This window comes from Trichechus manatus, unplaced genomic scaffold (assembly GCF_000243295.1).
Source record: "Trichechus manatus latirostris isolate Lorelei unplaced genomic scaffold, TriManLat1.0 scaffold00125, whole genome shotgun sequence".
NCBI lineage: Eukaryota > Metazoa > Chordata > Mammalia > Sirenia > Trichechidae > Trichechus > Trichechus manatus.
This window is the reverse complement of record NW_004444061.1, coordinates 1,631,730-1,653,873: the sequence shown is the minus strand read 5'-3', so window position 1 is coordinate 1,653,873 and position 22,144 is coordinate 1,631,730. Positions and strand designations below refer to the sequence as shown.

At 36.2% G+C, this 22,144-nt stretch overlaps 1 protein-coding gene across 1 annotated transcript in view; it reads left to right on the top strand.

Moving 5' to 3' along the window:
• The first annotated feature begins 1,566 nt into the window (after window positions 1-1,566).
• The window catches only part of OTOGL (otogelin like), a 200,727-nt gene continuing 180,149 nt past the window's right edge, over window positions 1,567-22,144 (top strand). Inside the window, exons 1-7 of the mRNA XM_004384611.2 lie at window positions 1,567-1,618; window positions 2,721-2,760; window positions 3,830-3,878; window positions 9,573-9,639; window positions 11,310-11,408; window positions 13,149-13,303; window positions 18,201-18,322. Of these exons, the coding sequence (XP_004384668.1) occupies window positions 1,567-1,618; window positions 2,721-2,760; window positions 3,830-3,878; window positions 9,573-9,639; window positions 11,310-11,408; window positions 13,149-13,303; window positions 18,201-18,322 (584 nt within the window). The remainder of the gene's footprint in view (window positions 1,619-2,720; window positions 2,761-3,829; window positions 3,879-9,572; window positions 9,640-11,309; window positions 11,409-13,148; window positions 13,304-18,200; window positions 18,323-22,144) is intronic.

Sequence of the window (22,144 nt, the reverse complement as noted above, 5' to 3'; positions counted from 1 at the left end):
GCAGTTCTGCTCTGTCCTATAGGGTCTCTGTGGATTGGAATGGACTCGATGGCAATTAATTCAATGGGTATAGACTAGTAATTTATCAACAAATATTTATTGAGCACATATACTGTGTTTAAATCAGTCAAAATTTTAAAATGAGTGTGTGTATGCATCTGTGTAGACATGGGCACATAGTTATTTTATATTTTTAGTGAAATTTGTGCATGTTTTTATGCTTAAGCATTTATTCCCTTATAAGCAAACTCTTCTCTGGGCTCATGGTCTCATGTAGGCAATGGAAAGGAATTAAGATCATGTAGAGCAAGAGTAAGTGATCATTGAATTTGGGACTCAGTCAAGGAACTGTTTATATGTAGATAATGGATACTGGGGCATGTAACATATTGGGATGTCAAGAATACTTCATAGAAAAGAACTTGGAAGCTATTGCAGAAGACGTGTCTGAATATGGCAGGATGTTAAGTACTGCTGTGCTTGTATGGTTTCATAAGGTAGTTCCTACATAGTTAGACATTCCTTTCTACTATGTTCCCATCTGTTAAATGAATCTGATAATAGTGCAGGTAACTCATAGAATCTGCTACAGAAAGTGTGCACTCATTATGTAAACATGGCTTTTATTTATTTGTGGGACTTAGATCATCTCTTTGGAATTCATTATGAAATATTAGAGCTATCTTCTGATGCCAGTCTAGTCAGTCAATCTCTTTCAGAGAAAAATGCTCCTACTGCTGGAATAAGAAATCTTCCTTCGTTGTCTAGTTGGGTACTTACCATAGAAGATGGAAAAAATGAGGTGTGAAAGGAAGGCTTTCAGGGCTAGGTGAGTTACTTTATTTTCTTTTTAAAGTCAAATATTAGAATCACATCTTTTTTGTGCTATTTTGTACTTTTTTTTTGCAAAATGTTTAACAGAAATATCTGTGGGCAAGTGAACATGTCAACTTAAACTACTTCAATGGGATCTGAGTTGAAAATATGTGTGCATAAATTTAGCTTACTTTTTAATCTTTAAAGAAGAATTTATTAGATCATCTAGGCATTCTAGGAAACGTTGATTTTACTGCACTGCCCCCAACCCCCAAAAGGACAGTGATTATTTTATGAATAAAATTCTAAAACACAGAGGATAGATCAGCAGTTAGAAATAATAGTTATCTCTAATGACATCGGAAGATAGCATTGGTTTTTTTTTTTTTTTTAATACTTCTATCTTTTGAAGTCATAAAAGGCTAATATAGACTGAAAAATGCATATGATGTGCAGGTGTGGGGTAGGGTGTAACTAATACGGGCTCAGGTAAGAAGCTGCCGTGCATTACTAATGAGAGACACACAGCCAGAGTTGCCTGCAAGTTCTGAAGCTTCAGATGCTGTATGTAGTTAGAAAGCCAGGAATTCCTTTTTGAACTACTTTGTTACATAGCTGTATTTATAAGAATGTGAACACTCTACAAATATACACACTTTTAAGATGCCATCATAGTAAAGACCAACAATTTGGTTACATTTCAGGGAGAAAGGCTACACTGAAATGAACATTGTGAGAAAACTCAATTCAATGATACCTTGGAGTATATTCTTGCTTCATATACTGCTGTTTTCGTTACAAGGTAAGAATTTACATTAAATTTTTACTTTAATCTGTTTCCTTTAATCTCTCTTACAATTGATATGCAAATTTTTCCCTTACAGTGTGAGGCACTTTGAAGCCATTAGAATGGATATATATACTAAATGACATCCAGATCATCTTTTTGAAAATTCTCAATCATGTAAATAATTGGAACATCTAGTGTTTATTTTTTGTCTTTTTTAATGGATAGCTGAAATCAGGCTTTTATTCTGACACACAACTGTGCTGTTAGAAGCTCTGATTCTTTTTCTCTTCTAAAATCTGAGTTAATAGGATTATCTGTCTACATGTAATTTAAACATTTGAAATTTACAATAAATAAGGAGAAATTGAGTGGTTAAATTTTCTTCCTGCCATCAAACCAAGGAGTGATAAAAAGATATTTTAAGAATGACTCTAGCAGTTGAAGCTTAGAATTTACTTTCGATTATTTTTTATAGCTATTTATAAATTAATTTTTATAAAATATTTTTTATGGGGGAAAGCATTTATTTACATTCATTTGTTAGTTTTTACTTTTACTCCCCCAAAATGGCTGTGTGTTTTGGATCCTACAGGGGAAATGGGAGAAATTACTAAGTGTAAAATACTAGAAAGGTCAAAGAAGCTGTCTTCAAATCATAGGAATGACTGAAACTCCTAGGAGAAAGATGTCCTAGAGCATTGAGAGCTAGAGGGGCTCTGGAGATGGACTTGTCCAACACCATCATTTTGTAGTGTGTTTGGTAACTTGCTTAAGCTTGGCATATTCTAAGTGGTAGGACTAGTACTAAAATGTGGATCTCTGTCTCTAAGTCCAGTGTGTGTTCCATTGTATCATGTCTCCATGTAAATTTTTGTGTACATTGCTCATTCTCCCTGGATTATTACTATGATTAATAATCATGATGTCTTATGGGGAATTTGCTGGTCTAAATCCTCAAGAAAATGCAAAACAACCAGCAGCAAAACTCAGTCTAAGTTTAGAATTTAAGTTATAATGGTCTGTTAAATAACCAGAGCATACGATCAAAATATTTGGATAATTTTTTTAAATTCTTACATATTTTTATATATATTTATTTTTTGTACTCTGACAGGATATATTTGTGCATCATCCATATTGACAAGAACATCAAAGTGAGTATTTTTTGTTCTCTATGTCCTTTAAAGCATAAAGTTAATGGAAATGAGCAAAATTCAGCAGAAAACTATATCTAAGTTTATACATTGGAAAAAATAGACTATTTTACAAAAATGCATGAGATGTAGTTCTTAAAAACATTTCCAAGAGTTAAAAATTATCAAGTGTTCCTTTCCTTATTTATGAAACAAAAAACATTTCCTTTCATTTTAATTACAAGAGGAGTTCTTGGTGGTGTCCAATGACTGTAGATACTAAGAAGATATTACTTTCATTGCAAAGGTTTGTAAAGAAGTTTTATTCAGTAATTTCCCCTTTTATATTGTTATTTTATCAATGTACATTTATTGACTACAAGTGTGCTGTATTGTTAACATAGTGAAAAACTTTTTTAATGATTAAAAAGAATAAATTGATTCTAGCAGTAAATAATGAAAATCATATTTAGACTAAACTGGTCTGCTTAATGAAAAGCAGAATTCTATTCAAGATTTGATTTTTTTATTGAGATAAAGTATGTATGTGTATAACAATACATTCGCCATTTCAACCATTTTTACATTTTTAATTCAGTGACAGTTATTACACTACCATTTGATTTTGATAAATCACAATTTGATTTCCTTACATTAATGTTAATCTGCCCTTTATGACATGAGAAAGGAGAGAATTATGTCTGATAAAAGTGAATATGCTCTTGGGAAATACTTACCTCATCAGTTTTATGAAGTCAGGTGGAGAAAATACTATGCCTGTTGGTGCTACAGTGTTACACTATTTTGTTTATTTCTCTATCTCAAAGTTCCTTCCTAAAATTCAGTTTATATCAGAAACTGGAGAGATTTGGGGACACTTCTGAATTTTGTAAAATGAGACAGCCAGCGCCCAAATCTAACTCCTCCAAAAGGGGGCGGGGTGGGGGGGCGCTTTTAAATGTTAAGCCAGAAAGACCTCTTTGATACGGTGATGGAAATCAGGAGGAAAACACCAGCTCTCTCTTGGGAAAGTCTTGTTCAGGTTGCCTAGGGGCCTTTGACTATACAAGTTCTCTTTGTTTTCTTCCAGAAACGGCTTTAATGAAAATCGACAGAAAAGAGCTCTTTTAGCAGCACAGGTAGGTTATGCCTCAGACGGAGAGAGAGGCAGAGAAATAATCCGTTCTGCTGTGGGACTTTGCTGTCACTTCAACAATGAGACCTTTGTGGAGGGGAATAAAATGCTAAAAACAAGACAGGAAGGAGGAAAAAGAAGCAAAGTAACTTTGGTACTGCTTTTCTGCAACCTTCAAATTCATCCACAGTTCCTGTTTACTTGTTTGCAATGAAACACTTTTTGCTATTTACCTCAGTTATCTACTGATAGGCTCACACTATTAATAGGGGATTTCATCTCATCTTCTTGTCAGAAAATTTGAATCAGTTTAAAAATTAAGGACAATGTGAGTCAGGACAATGAAAACAGAACAAGTACAAGTGAGAAAAGGCAGAAAACTCATTGCTGTTGAGTCGATTCCAACTTATGGTGACCTCATGTATGACAGAGTAGAACTGCTCCATAGGATTTTCTTGGCTGTAATCTTTATGGAAGCAGATCATCAGGACTTTCTTCTTTGGCATCACGGAGTAGGTCAGAACAACCAACCTTTAGGTTAGTAGTTGAGTGTAAATGGCAGAAAAGAGTGTAAATGACATGCGTTAAATACTGGAAGGAGTTCCTGGATGGTTCAAACAGTTAATGCTCTTGGCTGCTATCTGAAAGGTTAGTGGTTGGGGTCCACCAAGAGGTGCCTCAGAAGAAAGACCTGATGATCTACTTTTGAAAACCCTATGAAGCACAGTTCTACCCTGGCATGCATGAGGTCACCATGAGTTGGAATCAACTCGATGGCAACTTTTTTTTTTTTAATACTGCAAAAGGGCATCAGAGGTGGCCTGGTATCCTGATAGAGACCTTTCATATTGCCTGATAAATCTAAATTACAGGGATTTCTGGAGAAGTAAGCTTTTTTTTTTCTTTTCTTTTTTTTGGCAGGGAAGGGGGGCACTGAATTTGAGGAGAAGTTTTTACCTGGGCCCCTTTATGTAAAGGATATTGGATAGTATAATAACAGTATCTTTAAACTTTGGTTTGAATGTTCAAATGTTTAAATGTTTAAAATGTTTGAAACGTTTAAAACTTTCTCTATAAAAGATGGATGGTAAAATAGAGAATTTAACTTAGTAAAGGAATTTTTTTGTAAAGTAATATGATTTGAGCATTTATAAACAGTTTAAATATTCAAATAGGTGTTTGCCAAATGCTGGAATGCAATCGGTTTCTACTGGCTTTTTTTTTTGATGGATGCTTGAATGTGTGTATTTTATGGTGTTAATTGAAGAGAATTAATAGAGAAATAGAAGATAGATAAGCTATGTGAGAGTTTAGACGACAGAAGTAATTTATTCTATCAAGAATGGAGCTTTTTTTCTTTTCTTTTTTCTGGTACTAGAATGGCAAAGGATTGTCTATAGAGTGGGAACAACATTTTCCTTAAAAAGAGTGCTTTGTGTACTCAACTACTTAGATATCATGGAAAGTGGTTAAAATGATTTTTGTCTGAGAAATTTTAAGTGCAGGTTTGCCAATAGACCACATTACCCACAAAAAAGAACATTCATGTGATCAGCAGAAAATCTGATGTTGAGGAAAGCTACATTCGGTGAACCCACTAGATCAAGGGACCTGTGACATATACCCCAAAGTTGTGACATAAAGTGACATATACTATTGCCCATCTACATGTTTTTAGAATTTGCATTATGAGTTAATACCATTCCTTCTGCAAATAAATGACTAACACACTCCCTATCTTGATGCCCTTTTAGAGAGCATGAAGAGCAGGGCACTTCTATTTCCTGTAACGAGAGAACATGCATCAAAATCATTTAATATGTACACAAGTTTTAACGAAGAAATGTTAAGAAGGGGAAGGAGGTCATAATCGTGTGTTGGACTGTTTAGGATTGGAATTTCATCTGTTATAAGGCCATTCTTGCCCACAGATTCACTCCCCTGCTCTAGGAAAACACAACACTGCTGACTAGGTATCTGTGCAAGTAAAGATTCAGAAATATGTTAGTTATGAGATGAACAATGAACAAGGAAAGGAGATGCAGACTTCTGTAAATGGCATATTTGTGTGCTGTAGTGATTTCCTATCTAAAGACTGTATTTCTCTGTAATTCTCACCTTCCTGTGGAGACATAGTCAGGATGGAGGAAGAATGGGCTCTCCTCTTAATCAGTTATGTGAATATATGCTCCGATTGCCTGGACTTTTTCACATTTGCATTACATTTCATACCAAATATTCTCCTGAAAGCAGGCCTGAGACATAGACTTAGGTGCAGGATTTTTAACTGGGTGGTTTTCCAAAAGCACAAGTGGGGAAGGGAGAAAAGTGAGACAAGGAAGGGAGAAAAACTAATATAGGGGGTATTAACCAAAATAGGGTGCTGTAGGCACTTGGGGATCAGTCCTGTTGGGGACCCTCTGAAGAACTGTGTAGAATGTGTCTTAAAATTGTTTCTCCAAGGAATGGGCAAGCTAGGGTATTTATCTACCACTTCCTGTCTCTCATTGGTTGAGGGTGGCCTCTGAGAGGCTTAAATCCTCTGGAAGGCACTTCCTATGGTCTGTAATACTTGAGCTCTGCTCTCAGGCAGAGACAGGAAGAAGCTGGTGCTTGAAGTTGGGGGTCTCAGTGTGCACAGAAGCCCGGATGCAGGTGAATTTCAAGGTGGGCTGAGGGAAGGTGGGAAGGGGCATCAACAGCATCTACTATGGTCATGGTTTCAAACAGCCTTGGGAGGCAGGTAATTCCAATGGAGCGATGTCTTTTTTCAGTTCAGGTGGTATGTGTTGACAAAATAATAGGGACTGTGCTAGAGATGGAAACCCTGGTGTCGTAGTGGTTAAGTGTTATAGATGCTAACCAAAAGGTCGGCAGTTCGAATCCACCAGGCGCTCCTTGGAAACTGTATGGGGCAGTTTTATTCTGTCCTATAGGGTCGCTATAAGTCGGAATCGACTTGACGGCAGTGGGTGTTTTGGGTTTTGGTGCTAGAGATATAAACATGAACTGCAATGCCTGTTATCTAGAAACCCAGTGTCTAGTAGTGGTAGGCGTGTAGAGATTTAAATTCTGTGTAACTGGTTTGTTGAATCTAAGGCACCATTAGTTATTTGCTATTATTTATGTAACAAAAAATAAAAAATACTCTCAATTACAATTATAAATGTAAGATGCCATGCTGAGTTCAGAGATGTTAAAAAAGTTAAAGCTGTGTGTTGTGTCAGCATTGGGGAAATGTTGTATTATGATGCATGAGATGCTGTGATAATTAGGAGGAAGGACCCCAATCTAGGCTGATCTGCTAGGAAGTTATCAAAATTTCCATGGAAGAAAAAAAAACAAAAAAAACCTCCAAACCCGTTGCCATCGAGTTGATTCCGACTCATAGAGACCCTATAGGACAGAGTAGAACTGTCCCTTAGAGTTTCCAAGGAGCATCGGGTGGATTCATACTGCCGACCTTCGGTTAGTAGCTGTAGTCTTAACCACTATGCCATCAGGGTTTCCTCCATGGAAGAGGTGTGGCCTAAATTGGATGAGAGGATATTAAGCAAAAAACAAATTTTTTTTCCTTTGTCAAGCGTTGTCCAATGTATTGTTTTTACCTAATAATAAAATATGTAGCATATTTAAAGCCTTTATTATGTTCCAGGTACTGTTTTTGTTTTTTTAATTACTTCATTTCGTTTAATCCTCACAATTGTGTGAGGTAGGTACTAATATCATTCCATGTTCTAGATTGGGAAATTGAGGCTGAGCAGGTTAGACAATTATAAACAATTATAAAAAAAATATAAACCTGTATGAGACAGAGTTGATTTTGAGGTCATTATACATTTTTCATAAGCATCATAGATGGTTGATTGGTTTCCATTAGAGGGGTTGGTATAAGCCATTTTGGAGCCAAAGTTGCAGAATTTTGGTGTTTAGTAATATTGAGAACCCGTTGCCGTTGAGTCGATTCTGACTCATAGAGACCCCATAGGACAGAGTAGAACTGACCCATAGGGTTTCCAAGGAGCGGCTGGTGGATTTGAACTGCTGACCTTCTGGTTAACAGCCGAGCTCTTAACCACTGTGCCAGCAGGGCTCCCTGTTAAACATAGACAACTGGAAACAATGTGGCTGAAGAAAGAATAAGAATTGCTATCTCAGGGGAAACAAAATCATAGATTGTTGAAATTCTAATCTACTTTGAAGAAAGAGACAAGGGCAAACGGGAGATTGAGCGGTATAGATAAAACCTAAGAGGATTAAGAGCAGGAAACAATGAATTTGGAACTATGGTGTAAGGCAAGGAGCTTAGAAACGAGCCTTCAGTTTATGAGAGAGTATGGGAGTCTTTTTATCTGGTATGGGGCAGGCTTGCCTGTTAAAAGAAAATGAAACTTTGCATTTGGAGGGAGACCAGAATATGCTGAGAAGGAACTTTTGTACCTGAAGTCACATTCTCCATCCCGCTTCCTTCTTAACCTTCACCCTCCTCCAGTTTTTCTAACCTCATTTTGTTTTCTATCTGACAATTACAGGCAAAATTTGGATGTGTGTTTTTTTCTGGTCCACATCAGAAATGTTATTGGAGAGGATATTGCCCCAGATCATTTGTCAAATTGGCATCGAGTTGGAATAATACTCATTTATTAGTTTTAGTAGTCTATAATTATTTGCTACTAAGGCATACCTGTTGCCTTCAAGATGATTCTGACTCACAGCCACCCTATAGGACAGAGTAGAACTGTCCCATAGGGTTTCCAAGGAGTGGCTTGTGGATTCGTACTGCTGACCTTTTGGTTAGTAACTAAGCTCTTAACCATTTTGCCACCAGGTCTCCTACTAAGGCATACTGACCTTTAAAACTCTTAAGGTTTTATCTGGGTTGCTTAGATTAACATAAATCTCTTTATTGCTGATTTTCTATGTGTGAAACACTATGCTAAAAGCTTTATGTACATTGTTTTAATTCATTGTTGTAACTACACATTGAAGTAGACACCATTATTATCCCAGTTTACAAATGAGTAAATCGAGGCACTAAGAGGTTAGGGAAACTTGCCTAAGAGAAGAAATGGCAGAAGCAAAACTTTAATCCAGGTCTGATTCTGTAATTCATGCTCTTGATTCAGGGACCTGAATTGCCTTGGGGTCTTTAAGAAGATACATTTAAAGGCTGTATGAACTTTAAAGTGTCAGCTCTTGGGAGACTGAGTGTCACACTGACCCTGTAGCAGCAGATGCCTCTGTGGATGGTGTCTTCCTAAATGGGACTGCAGGCAGGAGGGCTTCCACTGCCTGTTCGTCCACCAGCCACTTGCATTTTCTCTAGACCCAACTGCATTTGGAAGTCTTAGAAACTGCTATTTCTGCAGGCAAAGCAATTGGTTAATCCAAAGATTACATCCAGCTAGGCTCCTTCCACAAAGGTGGGGTGACGGAGAAGAACTGAGGTCAGAGAGGGTAAAGGACTTATCAAAGCCATGTAAGAGACAAAACCAAGGCTTGAAATACGGTTTTCTAATCACAACCCTGAAGCCCTTTCTGCCTCAATGAGATTGCCTCAATAACCCAGGGAAATATAAAGTCAACACGTTAGGCTATAATTTCTGTATTTGTAGCTAATTTTCAGATTTTTAATTTGCATATTTGGTTTGAATTCAATAAATTAACCGTTTTAAATTCTTATTTCTTTCTTTCAAAGTTTGAAGCAACTTCTTCAAGATATTTTTTCCATGAAGCCGTTAATTGGGGTGAGAGCAAAATAAAAGGTCAGTGCTACACCTATGTTTTTGTATCTGCTTTCTCAAAAGACCCCTTTTGGGAATACATTGAATCGACTCTTTATTGCTTCCATATAATACATGGATGAAATCGAGCCAGGGTGGTAACAATACTTAGTAACAAAGTTCTGTTCAAATAGAAATCCATCTTATTTTTTGAAGTAACCAAAACTAGACACTTAGACGGAGCTGATAATTCCATGACAAGAGAAAGCAGCCCTGGATATCAGAAATTTTTTTCTGCATCAGTTACTTGGTTCTTGATTCCTTGGCATCCCTATTTTTGCTTACCAGTTTCCCATTTCCATTAAGCAGAATACGAATGGCAATTTGAAATTTAATTTGAGTGGTAACTTTGAAATGGAAATTCTTATCACTGCATTTAAAATAATGATCCTCACCAGTTTTGGCTTGTTAATTTTTTTTCAGGAGAATAAACATGGTAGTAAATAATTTTTTGAAGGAGATGTATTTGTTAATCTAAATGTTTAGGCATTTATTCTTAGGGAAAATGTAAGATTGTGATCTAAGATAAAATTTAAATATAGATGTGCCCCATAGGATAAAAGTCCTGGGCATTTAAGTTTATGATAATCATCACTTTTAGACCTATATTTATGATCAAAGTTAAAACAACTAATTTTTCTCAGTTAAGATACACTTAGAGATTTGTATGTTTTTAAATGTAAAGAAAAATTTTAGTTCAATAGATCTTAAGGTGGAAAGGAATTAAACAGGGTTTTCTAATTCTTGCTTTCGGCAGAACTGTGGTTAAATTTTCCCATTTAGATAACTGTTTTCCATAACCTAAACATATTCCACAGCTGCCCAACTTCTTTAGTAATCCTTAATGGTGACTCAGAGACATTCTCTAATTCTCCTGATGAGTTACTTAAATCCCTCCTGCTTGAGTTTTACCAGTTGCCTTGTGTCCTGTCCTTAACAGAGGAAAAATTTTCACTCTGATTCATTTGCATCTTTCAAGCCTGCTCAGGAGATGATGGTAAAATTCGGGTCAGGGCTCGTAGTTATTTGCTTCCTCTTTTTAACATAATCCTTTAGGCTGATTTTTTTTTTCCATGGAAGAGAATATTTTTGTTGATAGCCAGCAGTGACTTTGGCTTCTGCCTCATCAAAATTAAACATGCATCATTTGTAACTGAGCCTGAGGATTAACACACCAACTTCAAATGAAATTTTAATCCTTCTCCAAAGCAGATGTTCCTTTTGATTTTTATGCTTTACCTGACCCCTTGAGCTAATGATGGAAGCTATTCTTGTAGTGCAGTACTTGCTTCTAGAGAAGGAGGTGAGCGGATGTGCAGCCAGTGCCAAACTCCGTCAACAGAATCATCTGCAGCTTGTGTATCTCTGGTTCTCATCATCTGGGACAGGGATTCCTTACATGGGAACTTGACCTTTCAATTGCTTAAAAGAGGCTAACCTTTGCTCTCGCGTAGTTTGAGATGTGAAAGCCTATCTTTCTTGCTTCACAGCACACATAATGAAATGATCTAGAGACTTGACGGGTTTAATTCTTTAGCTTGTCAAGGCAAGAAGCCCAGGTTTCTGTTTGAGTTAACAGTGGTTAATCCTGATGTATTATGTTTATAAGAGCTGAGGCATGCCAGAAGATAATTTATTTTTTTGCCCCACAGGTTCTTGTCCTCATGAATGCCTTAACGGAGCTTTCTGTTCCAAGACTGGTACATGCGACTGTCAAATATTTCAGGCGCTTGGGACAAGGTGCCAGATTAGTAAGTTTCAGGAATATTTATGAGAAAATTGTGTGATATGGAAAACATTATGGCATAATTTGCTTTGGTAGTGCACGTTCATTGAGAGTTGGGCCAAACATATAGTATATTAACTAGAATGTATACAATTCATTCTCAGTAATTTGAGGTAGTTTAGAAAAAATATAAAGAAAATAGATATGCCTATTTCCTTGTCTCACAGGTCTCGACTTTTCTATTTCCTTAGTTACTTTTTCTACTTTAGATTTTTTTTTTTTTTTTTTACGATTCCAACTCATGGCAACCCAGGTATGTCAGAGTAGAACTGTGCTCCTGAGGGTTTTCAATGGCTGATTTTTCGAAAGTAGATTAACAGGACTTTCTCCCGAGGCACCTCTGGATGGACTTGAACCTCCAGCCTTTCTGTTAGCCACTGAGAGTGTTAACTGTTTGTACCATCTAGGGACTCCTAAAACCAGATTCTCATTCATCTCTCCTTTGCTTTATAAATTAGATTTGTTATTTGGAGCCACTCATTCTTTTTTCACTTTGAATTAATTGGCATTGTGTCTATAAATGGAAATAGTATTGAGAGCTCCTCAAGGACAAGGAATCTTTTTTATTTTTAAAATCTTTTTATCCACAGTGTCTAGCATAGAATTCTAGAACAATAAATGTTCATTTGTTTAATGAGTATTTACTGAGCACTTACTAGATCTCAGGCTAAGCACTGGGGAAACAATGGTGAACAAGAAAGACGTGTGGAGGTTACAGTCTAGATGAGGCACTTACCACACAATGGATACACAAATAATTATACTTGCGAAATGTGCTATAAAGGAAGGTAGAAGATGCTATGAAAATATGCAGTAGAGGTAGGGGTGCTGTCAGGCAAGACTGTCCTGAAGAATAAATCACTGTGTTTTTTCCTGCAAAGGCCAAAGTTGGCCAAGGCCAACTGACTTAGGTAAAAGCTACAAAGAGAAAGATTGTATCTTAATTATTGTTATGCTCCTTCAGAGAGCATATCAAAACATTTTGCACATATTGAGTGCTCAGTAAATGTTATTGATTTTCATATTATTCAAAAGGGAAGGGTTTAGCAAATAAAAATAGAATAAAGGGTTATCCACAAGGGTAAGAACAGGCATAGCATGATGACAGGATATGAAGTTGTTTGATTTAAGATGAACATTGCTTGAAATTTGGCCAAGGTTTGAAGTCAGGAATTCCTAAATTCCTGCATATTTTGGATGACTAATGTTCCCAATCCCTAGGTCCCAGACTTATATACATGAGTTTTTGTCGGTGGCTATTTTTCTCTGTGAATACCATAAAATAATTTTGAAAGAATTGTGCAGGCTGGAACACTCTAATGCTGTCTATGCTAATTTTTAAGACATTTCTTTTTTTTCTGAGCCACTATGTTTACTTTATCTCTACCACTTTCTTTTGCTGTTATCATTTCCTCTATTCTTCCTTTCTTCTAGAGTCTTCTTTTTGGAAGCAAAAATTAAGAAAGTTGCTAACATAGTTCCTGTCTTCATAACAACTTGAGACCCTGTTTTTCTTCAAGGGAATTTTATAATTTTGAAAGAAACTTGTAATTTTATCTGTTAGTTATTTCTTCCTTTCTGTAGATCACCAAAGAAAGAAAATATTTATTTTAATGGAAATTGGAGTCACCTGCCATGCCTGAAGCTTGCCAGAAACATGTGTAATTGATTTTATTCTACTAAATATCATCCTATCTCTTTTCAGTCCCAAACATGGGCAATGGCAGAGATGGAATTTGCAAAACCTGGGGACAGTACCACTTTGAAACATTTGACGGAATCTACTATTACTTCCCAGGAAACTGTTCGTACATTTTTGCAAAGGATTGTGATAATTTGGAGCCTCAGTATACAGTATGGGTAGGTGATCCCTAGGACACAACTTGTTTCTGAAAAAGTGTATATTTTTAAATTATTGGGCAAATGATGGAAAATATATAATCATAGTATGAATACTCAGGGCCCTGACAGAGGAAGGAGAGGGGCTGGTACCTAATGGGGTGGAGCAACTTTGTGGCTAGATTGAGTATAATTCCATCAAGGTGAGGTCTAGAGCTGGGAGAGGTAGGATTTAGATATGGCAAGGACTTACAGGTAATGCAGAAATGTCTATATCACTGATGTCAAAAGAAGGCTACCATTCATGAACTGGAGTATATGAAATATGTGAGTACAGGCTATGGGATACAGAGATAGGGAGCTAATTGCTAGATAGATTGGTATGATTGGACTTGGACAATTAGTTTTCAGTTGCAGATGCTTGAATCAAAAGAATTCTTGGGAGATACCTCAAAATGCAAGCTGCAGAGCTGCTCTAGTTGAAGTAATGGAGTCAGGACATCTTTCTTTGATCACCATCTTCCCCTGAATTTCTAGGTATCTCAAAGCACAACTGGGAAATTGCTGTGCTGTCCTGTTCAAAAGCTAATGCCCTCCATAGCTGTAATTTGTTTGAATCTCTGTTTTCTTTTCCCTTCTGATTTATGTTGGAGTTGCCTAAATTCTCCTCTTCTGGGTGATGCAGATATTAAAGCAGGCCCTGAAGCTCTTTAAGGGCAACATATCCTTGTGTGACCCAGAAAAAACATGAAATATAACAGAAGTTAATTTATGGAACATAAGGATACAAAATTAGAGGCCTTTCTAGATAGGGAAGTTAATAAAGTAAATCTTCAGTGCTTACAGGGATCCCATTCTCAGATGCCTCATTGTCCTTTACTCCCTTGCCCTCTCGCTGGTTTTATCACTCCAGTCCCTTCTGACTCCCTCGTTGAAATGTTCTTGTCCAATATCTCACCCTTTTGAGAAGTAAGGTGTCAACTAGGTAATCTATCCTTTGATAATAAAATACAATGCTGAACTTTGCTTCAAGGATTAATAGACATTGTTTCTACTTGGCCTTGTTTGGTTTGGTAGAATTTGCTTCCAAATCAACAAATCCGCTTATTTCAAATGTCATCTTCCCCTGATTATAAAAGTAGTACACTTTTTTTTTTTTGGTAGAAAATTTAGAAAACTTAGAGAAGTATAAGAATAATATTAGAATTGTCAGTCATGAGTTACCTTTATTAATGGCTTCATGTATTTCCTTCTAGACTTTTTCCTCTGGATTTTATAGATATCTATGAAATTGGAATCATACTATGTATAATTTTCTGTCCTGCATTTTCACTTAATATTATATAAGAACATTCTTCCATGTCATATAATTTTGGTAAACACAGATTTTCTTAGCCGCATTTGTTCCAATTTATGCAATACTCAACAAATTTTACCTATGTCCTGTTTTGGAAATTTATATTTTTGCATACTTTCAATATTTTAAGAGATGTATTGATAAACGTCTCTATGCATATATCCTTTTTATACTCCTGATTATTTTCTTTTTCTTCTTCAAATTCAATTTTCTTTTTATGAAAATAATAATAGTTTAAAAGATTTCAGCGAGGCATACAAAGAAAAAGCCTCTGCCTCCCTTCACTCTCCACTCCCAGATGGGCTGACTTCTGGCTCCCTGGGGTGATTACTTCAACTTTTTAGCTGTTTCTTCTGGCTTTGTCTTTATATATCAAAATAATATGGTATTTTCAAAGTTAGGCATTATTCATTCATTCTTACTGTGGGAAATGAGGAATCATGTCACTGATGCCAGACTTTCTGCCCCTAACAGACACACACACACACACACACACACACAAACACACGCACACACGCACGCACCCTCCACCCTCTCCTTCCCTCTTCCCAACAGAGTTATATCACCACTTTAGGTTAAATCAATATGTCATTTTACATTATTAGCACTAGGTAAATATTGTTTAGAGATGAGCCTGATGGGTTATTATGCTTTTATTTCTCTTGTACATTTTTATTGAGTTAACAGTTACTCCATTTTTTTCTCCAAACTGTTTGTCTCAATGAGACTATTGTCAATATGGTCAGATGCATTTGAAAAATCTTATCTTTTCCCTTCCTGGAGACATCCCTTCCTAAGTCGTTTGTTCTTCTGCTCCAGTGGGGACTGGTTGCTTGGAGGCCTTCTAGACTGCTAGCATTTGGGACTTCTCTTCACTGTCCTCCTGAAGAATTTCCTTCATTTTTCTCCCGTATTGGTTTCACTGTTTCTTGAATTTCATCAAATGTCTAATGATCCTGAAGCATTCATTCATATTTGGGAGATAGGCTTTAAAAAGCTGATTGGATGCTCTGAATATATGGACAGGACTTGTTTGTAGTGGTGATTGAGCAGGGATCCATGTTTTCTTTTTTGGTTTCATCTTTTGTTTTCATTGACTGTGCTTTCAAGTTGCTTCCTGGAAGGGGAAGATAATTTCCTGGAAAGGGTTCAAGTGAAAGAAAATTTTTAAACCTTGACTCTAATTTGGAAATCATGTTTTTGCAGAATTTTCAACATCAATCCATTTTGATTTCTGATCATTTTGCATACAACCATTTATCTCCCTCTCTCTCTGGAAGCTTTTAGATCTTTTCTTTGTCCCTAGAGTTCTGAGACTTCATGATTGTGTGAGTAGTTTTATTTTATTTTTTTCCATTTAATGCACTGGATACTTGATGGACTCATTCAAGATTTATAATTCATTGCTGGAATAGTAGATTATATCTTTCTTAATGACATCTCTGTTTCAGAAATTCTGTAATTCAGATATTAGAACTCCTGCATTGAATGACTTATCTTTTAATTTTCTGTTGATTCTTGTTTATTTTCCATCTTTTTGCTTCTTGTCCATTTTGGGAGATTTCTTTCCAACTTCGTATATTTACCTTTCAACCTTCCTATTTTGTTATGTTTCATCCTATCCTATTGTCAATGTTAAGTAATTAATTTTTATGCCTTGAATTCTGTTTTTAACAGCATTTTATTTTTGTTTCTGGAATACTATATACTCGCTTTTCTCTCTAAAGGTACTTACTATGAACTTCTGGAAGTTTCTTCAGCTTCCTGTTTTCTTTTCTTTCTTTTTTTTTTTTTGATTCCTTTGATTTCCTTTCTTTGGTTTGTTTGGTGTTTGCCTTTTTTTGTTGCAAACTTTCATCAAATGACTAATGATACTTGAACATTTGCTCAATTTGAGAATTAGGCTCTAAAAGTTGATTGGTAGTCCTAAATATATGATTGAAGCTTGTTAGTCTAGTGGAAGATCAAGGAGGGAGCCCCTCGGTTTATTAGTAAAGCCCCAGATATTTCTATCTGTATGTCTTTTCTCTGGAGACATTTTGTTTCTCCAGAGAAGAATCCTTCATTATCCTGCCTGTGATCAGATGTCTGGATACTGCAGGCATTTTAGATATGCTTCTACCTCAAGCTTTCAGACCTACTATTCCCTTTATCTGGAATGATCTTCTCCCAGATATCCATATGGCATGCTCCCTTGTTTCCTTCATCTTTACTAAAATGTCATCTTCTAAGTGAGGTCTTTCTTGGTCATTTAATCTAAAATTCTGTCTAAACTTTGATACACTCTCTGTCCTCTTTACCTCCTAATGTTTCTTCATGGCTTTTATCATCGTATAACATAGCATATATTTTATTTTTTTATATTAACTGTCTTCCTCTAATAGACTCTAAATTCCATAAGGGCAAGGATTTTTGTCTGTTTTGTTGATTTTATATTTTTAGAATTTAGAACCGTGTTTGATACATAAGAAGTGACCAATAAATATTTGTTGATTAAATATTAAATGAATATACATTAAATTCTTGCAGTATTAAAACTCTGTTTTATAATTGGTGATTTTTCCTATCACTTTTATGCTTAGAAAATTCTTTCCCAGCTAAATAGTCATCTGCGTCTTCTTTTAGTTACATTATGGTTTCACAATTACGTATTACTTTTTTGTGCATCTGAAATTAAATTTGGTTTGTTGTTGTCATTGTTGGTTGCTGTCGAGTTGATCCCGACTCATGACAACTCCATGTGTACAGAGTAGAACAGCTCCATAGGGTTTTCAAGGCCGTGTGACCTTTCTTCTGAGGCGCCTCTGGATGAGTTCAAAACGCCAGCCTTTTGGCTAGTAGTCCAGCACTTAACCACCACCCAGAGACACCTAAATTTGGTTTAGGGTATCAGAATCTAACATGCATTTTCTCGTGTGTTCTCTTCGTTTCTCTTTTCCTCTCACTGTTTTCTTTCTTACTCTCTTTTTTTGTTTTACTAGTAAACAAAATTTTCCTTCAATTTTTGAGGAACAATCTCTCCCTTTCCCAAAGTGTCTGGGGAATTTTAGTGTTAGTAAGTTATAGTCACTTTTGCAACACCCAAATATTGCTTTGCACAGAGCTCCTTTTTAAGCTGTATTTCATGATTCTCTAATAGGTGAAAAATATGAATATCAAGATTGCAAATATGTTTCTTTGTGGTCCACTACAATTTTCTTATTAGATCTAATTAGTTCCACTACATACCATATAGCTTTAATGTTAACATCCAACATGTAAAGATATAAAAAAAAAATTAAAATATGCTAAATTCATTTGTGTTTTATGAAATCAATTCTGTTGTTCAATTTATGAGCTAAGTATTTATTTTCTCTCAATTAGACTTGCCATCTTCATTAGAGAAAGCATTTTTTCCTTTGGTTTTAAACTTTCCATTGGTAATGTAAGCAAATCCTAAATGTAGTTAGAGATAATTTTGTAAAATGTCATGGAACTAGTTATGCTATAGAACTGTAAACATACATTGTAGTTTTAGTAACTCAAATGAAGATATATATGCTTTTTTTCCCTCCCTTTAAGGTTCATAATAGCCCTAAATGCCTTGGTTCAGTATATTCTTGTTATCGATCAATCAGCTTGTTCTTTTCAAACCAAGAGGAAATTCATATTTATGGTCATGAAATAAAGAAGAATGGAATCAGGTAAGATCTGAAAGTAATATAATGAGAAAACAAACAAACACCACAGGTGAACAGAATTTTCAAACATCGCACACTGGAAGTGAAATGTCGAGAATAGAAAGGATTTATTATTCAACAGTAACCTTGATACTATATCATACAGGCATCAGAATTTCAGTAGGCTGTGAGACCAACCAGGTGGCCAAAAATCTAACCAGTTTAACCTCCCTAATGCTCGTGTAGGATACAAATATGTTTACATAAGTGGAGAATAGATTATCACATCTTTTTCTAAGAGAAATTCAGGAGAAAATGTTATACTTAACCTCTTTGATGATTTTTACTTTCTCCTCCCCACCTCTGTTCTGTTCTCCCGTCCTGCCCTCCTTTCCTCCCTCTGTTCCTTCTTTCTTTCCTTAAGCAAGAACTGAAAAGAAAACTAAATCTCTGGAAGTCCTTTCCAGATCTGTGTGAATGAGGTATGGGTGTCAGTTGAGATTTTTCATTAGTGTTCTGAGAAGGACTCAAAGCCAATAAACAATGGGCCTTCCTGAGTAGGATCAGAGAAAAGCCTGCTTCCCAGCTTCCTATCTGCCAAGAATGTGACCTGAGAGTTTTGGGGAAGGGGATGCTTGTTTCTTTGACAAAAGGCTTTATATATGTTAAACTAGGAATACAGTGGATCAGTTTACCTATCAATCTAAATATTTGTAGAGAGATACTCAATTTTAAATATTTACCTGGCTGAGTTATGTCAGAAAACCAAAATTCATTCAGAACTCACTCTCAAGTGTTTGAACCATGGGGATTCTTTCCAGTGCAAAGGCCTTACCAAGATGCTTTTTTTCTCAGAGTGTATATTCCTCAGAGGCAGCAAGTAGTAGTAGAAAGGGTTTTAGAGAAAAACACCAAAAGAGCTAGGCATTTATCCATGTTTTGTCACAGTCGGGAAACCCAGAGCAATCCCTCTGCTTCCTGGGGGCTTATTTTATTGATCAATTGGGCTCTACATGTCTCATTTTCTTCTAAAAGAAAGCTTACCCATTGAAATAGGAAGATAAGTATTTTCATATGTATTTCCTGGAGCTGAATTTAACTAGTAATTTAAAGGTTCTTATATGGGACTTTAGGTAATATATAAGCACTTAAAAAAAATTATTGTAGTTTGTAAAACAAAAATGCCTTTCAAATAGTTTTTTTTTAAGAATATTAACCCTTTGTAAAGTCAAGGCCATAATATTTATTTTTTCATTTTTTATTGCACTTTAGATGAAAGTTTACAGAACAAATAGTTTCTCATTAAACCGTTAGTACACATATTGTTTTATGACAATGGTTAACAACCCCACAACATGTCAATACTGTCCCTTCTCGACCTTGGGTTCCCTATGACCAGCTTTCCTGTCCCCTCCTGCCTTCTAGTCCTTGTCGCTGGACTGTTGTACCCCATTAGTCTAGTTTTGTTTTATGGGACTGTCTAATCTTTGGCTGAAGAGTGAATGTTGGGAGTGACTTCATTACTGAACTGAAAGGGTGTCCAGGGACCATACTCTTGGGGTTTCTCCAGTCTCTGTCAGACCAGTAAGTCTGGTCTTTTTTTTGTGAGTTAGAATTTTGTTCTGCATTTTTCTCCAGCTCTGTCTGGGACCCTCTGTTGTGATCCCAGTCAGAGCAGTCATTGGTGGTAGCTGGGCACCATCTAGTTGTACTGGACTCAGTCTGGTAGAGGCCATGGTAGTTGTGGCTCATTAGTCCTTTGGACTAATCTTTCCTTTGTATCTTATTTTCTTCATTCTCCCTTGCTCCCGAAGGGGTGAGATAAGCGGAGTATCTTAGATGGCTGTTCACTAGCTTTTAAGACCCAGATGCTGCTCACCAAGGTAGAATGTAGAACCTTTTCTTTATAAACTGTTTTATGCCAATTGAGCTAGATGTTCCCCGAGACCATGGTCCCCACAGCTCTCCGCCCAACAGTTCAGTCCCTCGGGGGTTTTGATGTATCTGTGGAGCCTCCATGAGCTTTCTTTGTACAAGTTGTGCTGGCTTACCCAGTATTATGTAATGTCTTACCTTTCACCAAAGTTACCATTTATCTATTGTCTATTTAGTATTTTCCCCCCACCCCTCCCATCGCTCATAACCAACAAAGATTGTTTATTTCTGTGTATAAACTTTTCATGAGTTTTTACAGTAGTGGTCTCATGCAATATTTGTCCTTTTGTGATTGACTTATTTTACTCAACATAATGTCCTCCAGTTTCATCCATGTTATGAGACGCTTCACAGATTCATCATTGTTCTTTATTGTTGCATAATACTCCATTGTGTGTAAGTACCATAGTTTGTTTATCCATTCATCTATTGATGGGCATCTAGGTTGTTTCCACCTTTTTGCTATTGTGAACAATGCTGCAGTGAACATGGGTGTGCATATGTCTATTCGAGTGACGGCTCTTATTTCTCTAGGATATATTCCTAGGAGTGGGATTGCTGGATTCTATGGGGATTTCTATTTCTAGATTTCTAAGGAAACACCATATCATTTTTCAAAATGGTTGTATCATTTTGCATTCCCACCAGCAGTGCATAAGAGTTCTGATCTCCCCGCAGCCTCTCTAAAATTTGTTATTTCCAACTTTTTTGATTTGTGCCAGTAATGCCAGGGTGAGATGGTATCTCATTGTGGTTTTGTTTGCATTTCCCTAATGGCTAGTGATCGCAAGCATTTCCTCATGTGTCTGTTGGCCACTTGAATGTCCTCTTTGGTGAAGTGTCTGTTCATTTCCTTTGCCCATTTTTAAATTGGATTATTTATCTTTTTGTTGTAGAGGTGTTGGATTTTCTTATAGATTTTAGAGATTAGACCTTTGACTTGTGATGTCCAAAAATCTTTTCCCAGTCTGTAGGTTCTCTTTTTACCCTTCTGGTGAAGTCTTTTGATGAGCATATGTGTTTAATTTTTAGAAGATCCCAGTTATCTAGCTTATCTTCGGGAGTTTGTGTGTTGTTGGTTATGATTTGTATCCTGTTAATGCTGTGTATTAGGGCCTCCAGCATCGATCCTATTTTTTCTTCTATGAACTTTATAGTTTTTGGCTTTATATTTAGGTCTTTGATCCATTTTGGGTTAGTTTTTGTATATGGTGTGGGGAATGGGTCACGCTTTATTTTTTTTGTAGATGGACATCCAGTTTTGCCAACACCATTTGTTAAAAAGAATGTCTGTTCCCAGTTTGATGGAATTTGGGCCCTTGTCGAAGACCACAGGACCATAGGTGGATAGTTTTACATCTGGGTTCTCAATTCTGTTCCATTGGTCAATGTATCTGTTGTTGTACCAGTACCAGGCTGTTTTGACTACCATAGCTGTTTTGTAGGTTTTGAGGTCAGATAATGCAAGTCCTTCTACTTTATTCTTCTTCTTCAGTAGTGCTTTACTTATCTGGGGCTTCTTCCCTTTCCAAATAAAGTTAATGATTAGTTTTTCCATCTCTTTGAAGAATGTTGTTGGTATTTGGATTAGAATTGCATTGTATTTGTAAATTGCTTTGGTAGAGTTGTCATTTTCACAATGTTGAGTCTACCTATCCATGAGCATGGTATGTTTTTCCATTTATGTAGATCCATTTGGGTTTTTTGCAGTAGTGTTTTGTAATTTTCTTTTTATAGGTCTTTTACATCTCTGGTTAGATTTATTCCTAGGTATTTTATGTTTTTAGGTCTATTATAAATGGTATTATTTTCCTGATTTCCTTTTCATCGTTCTCTTTATTGGTGTATAGGAATCCAACTGATTTTTGTATGTTTATCTTGTATCCTGTTACTCTGCTGAATCTATTAGTT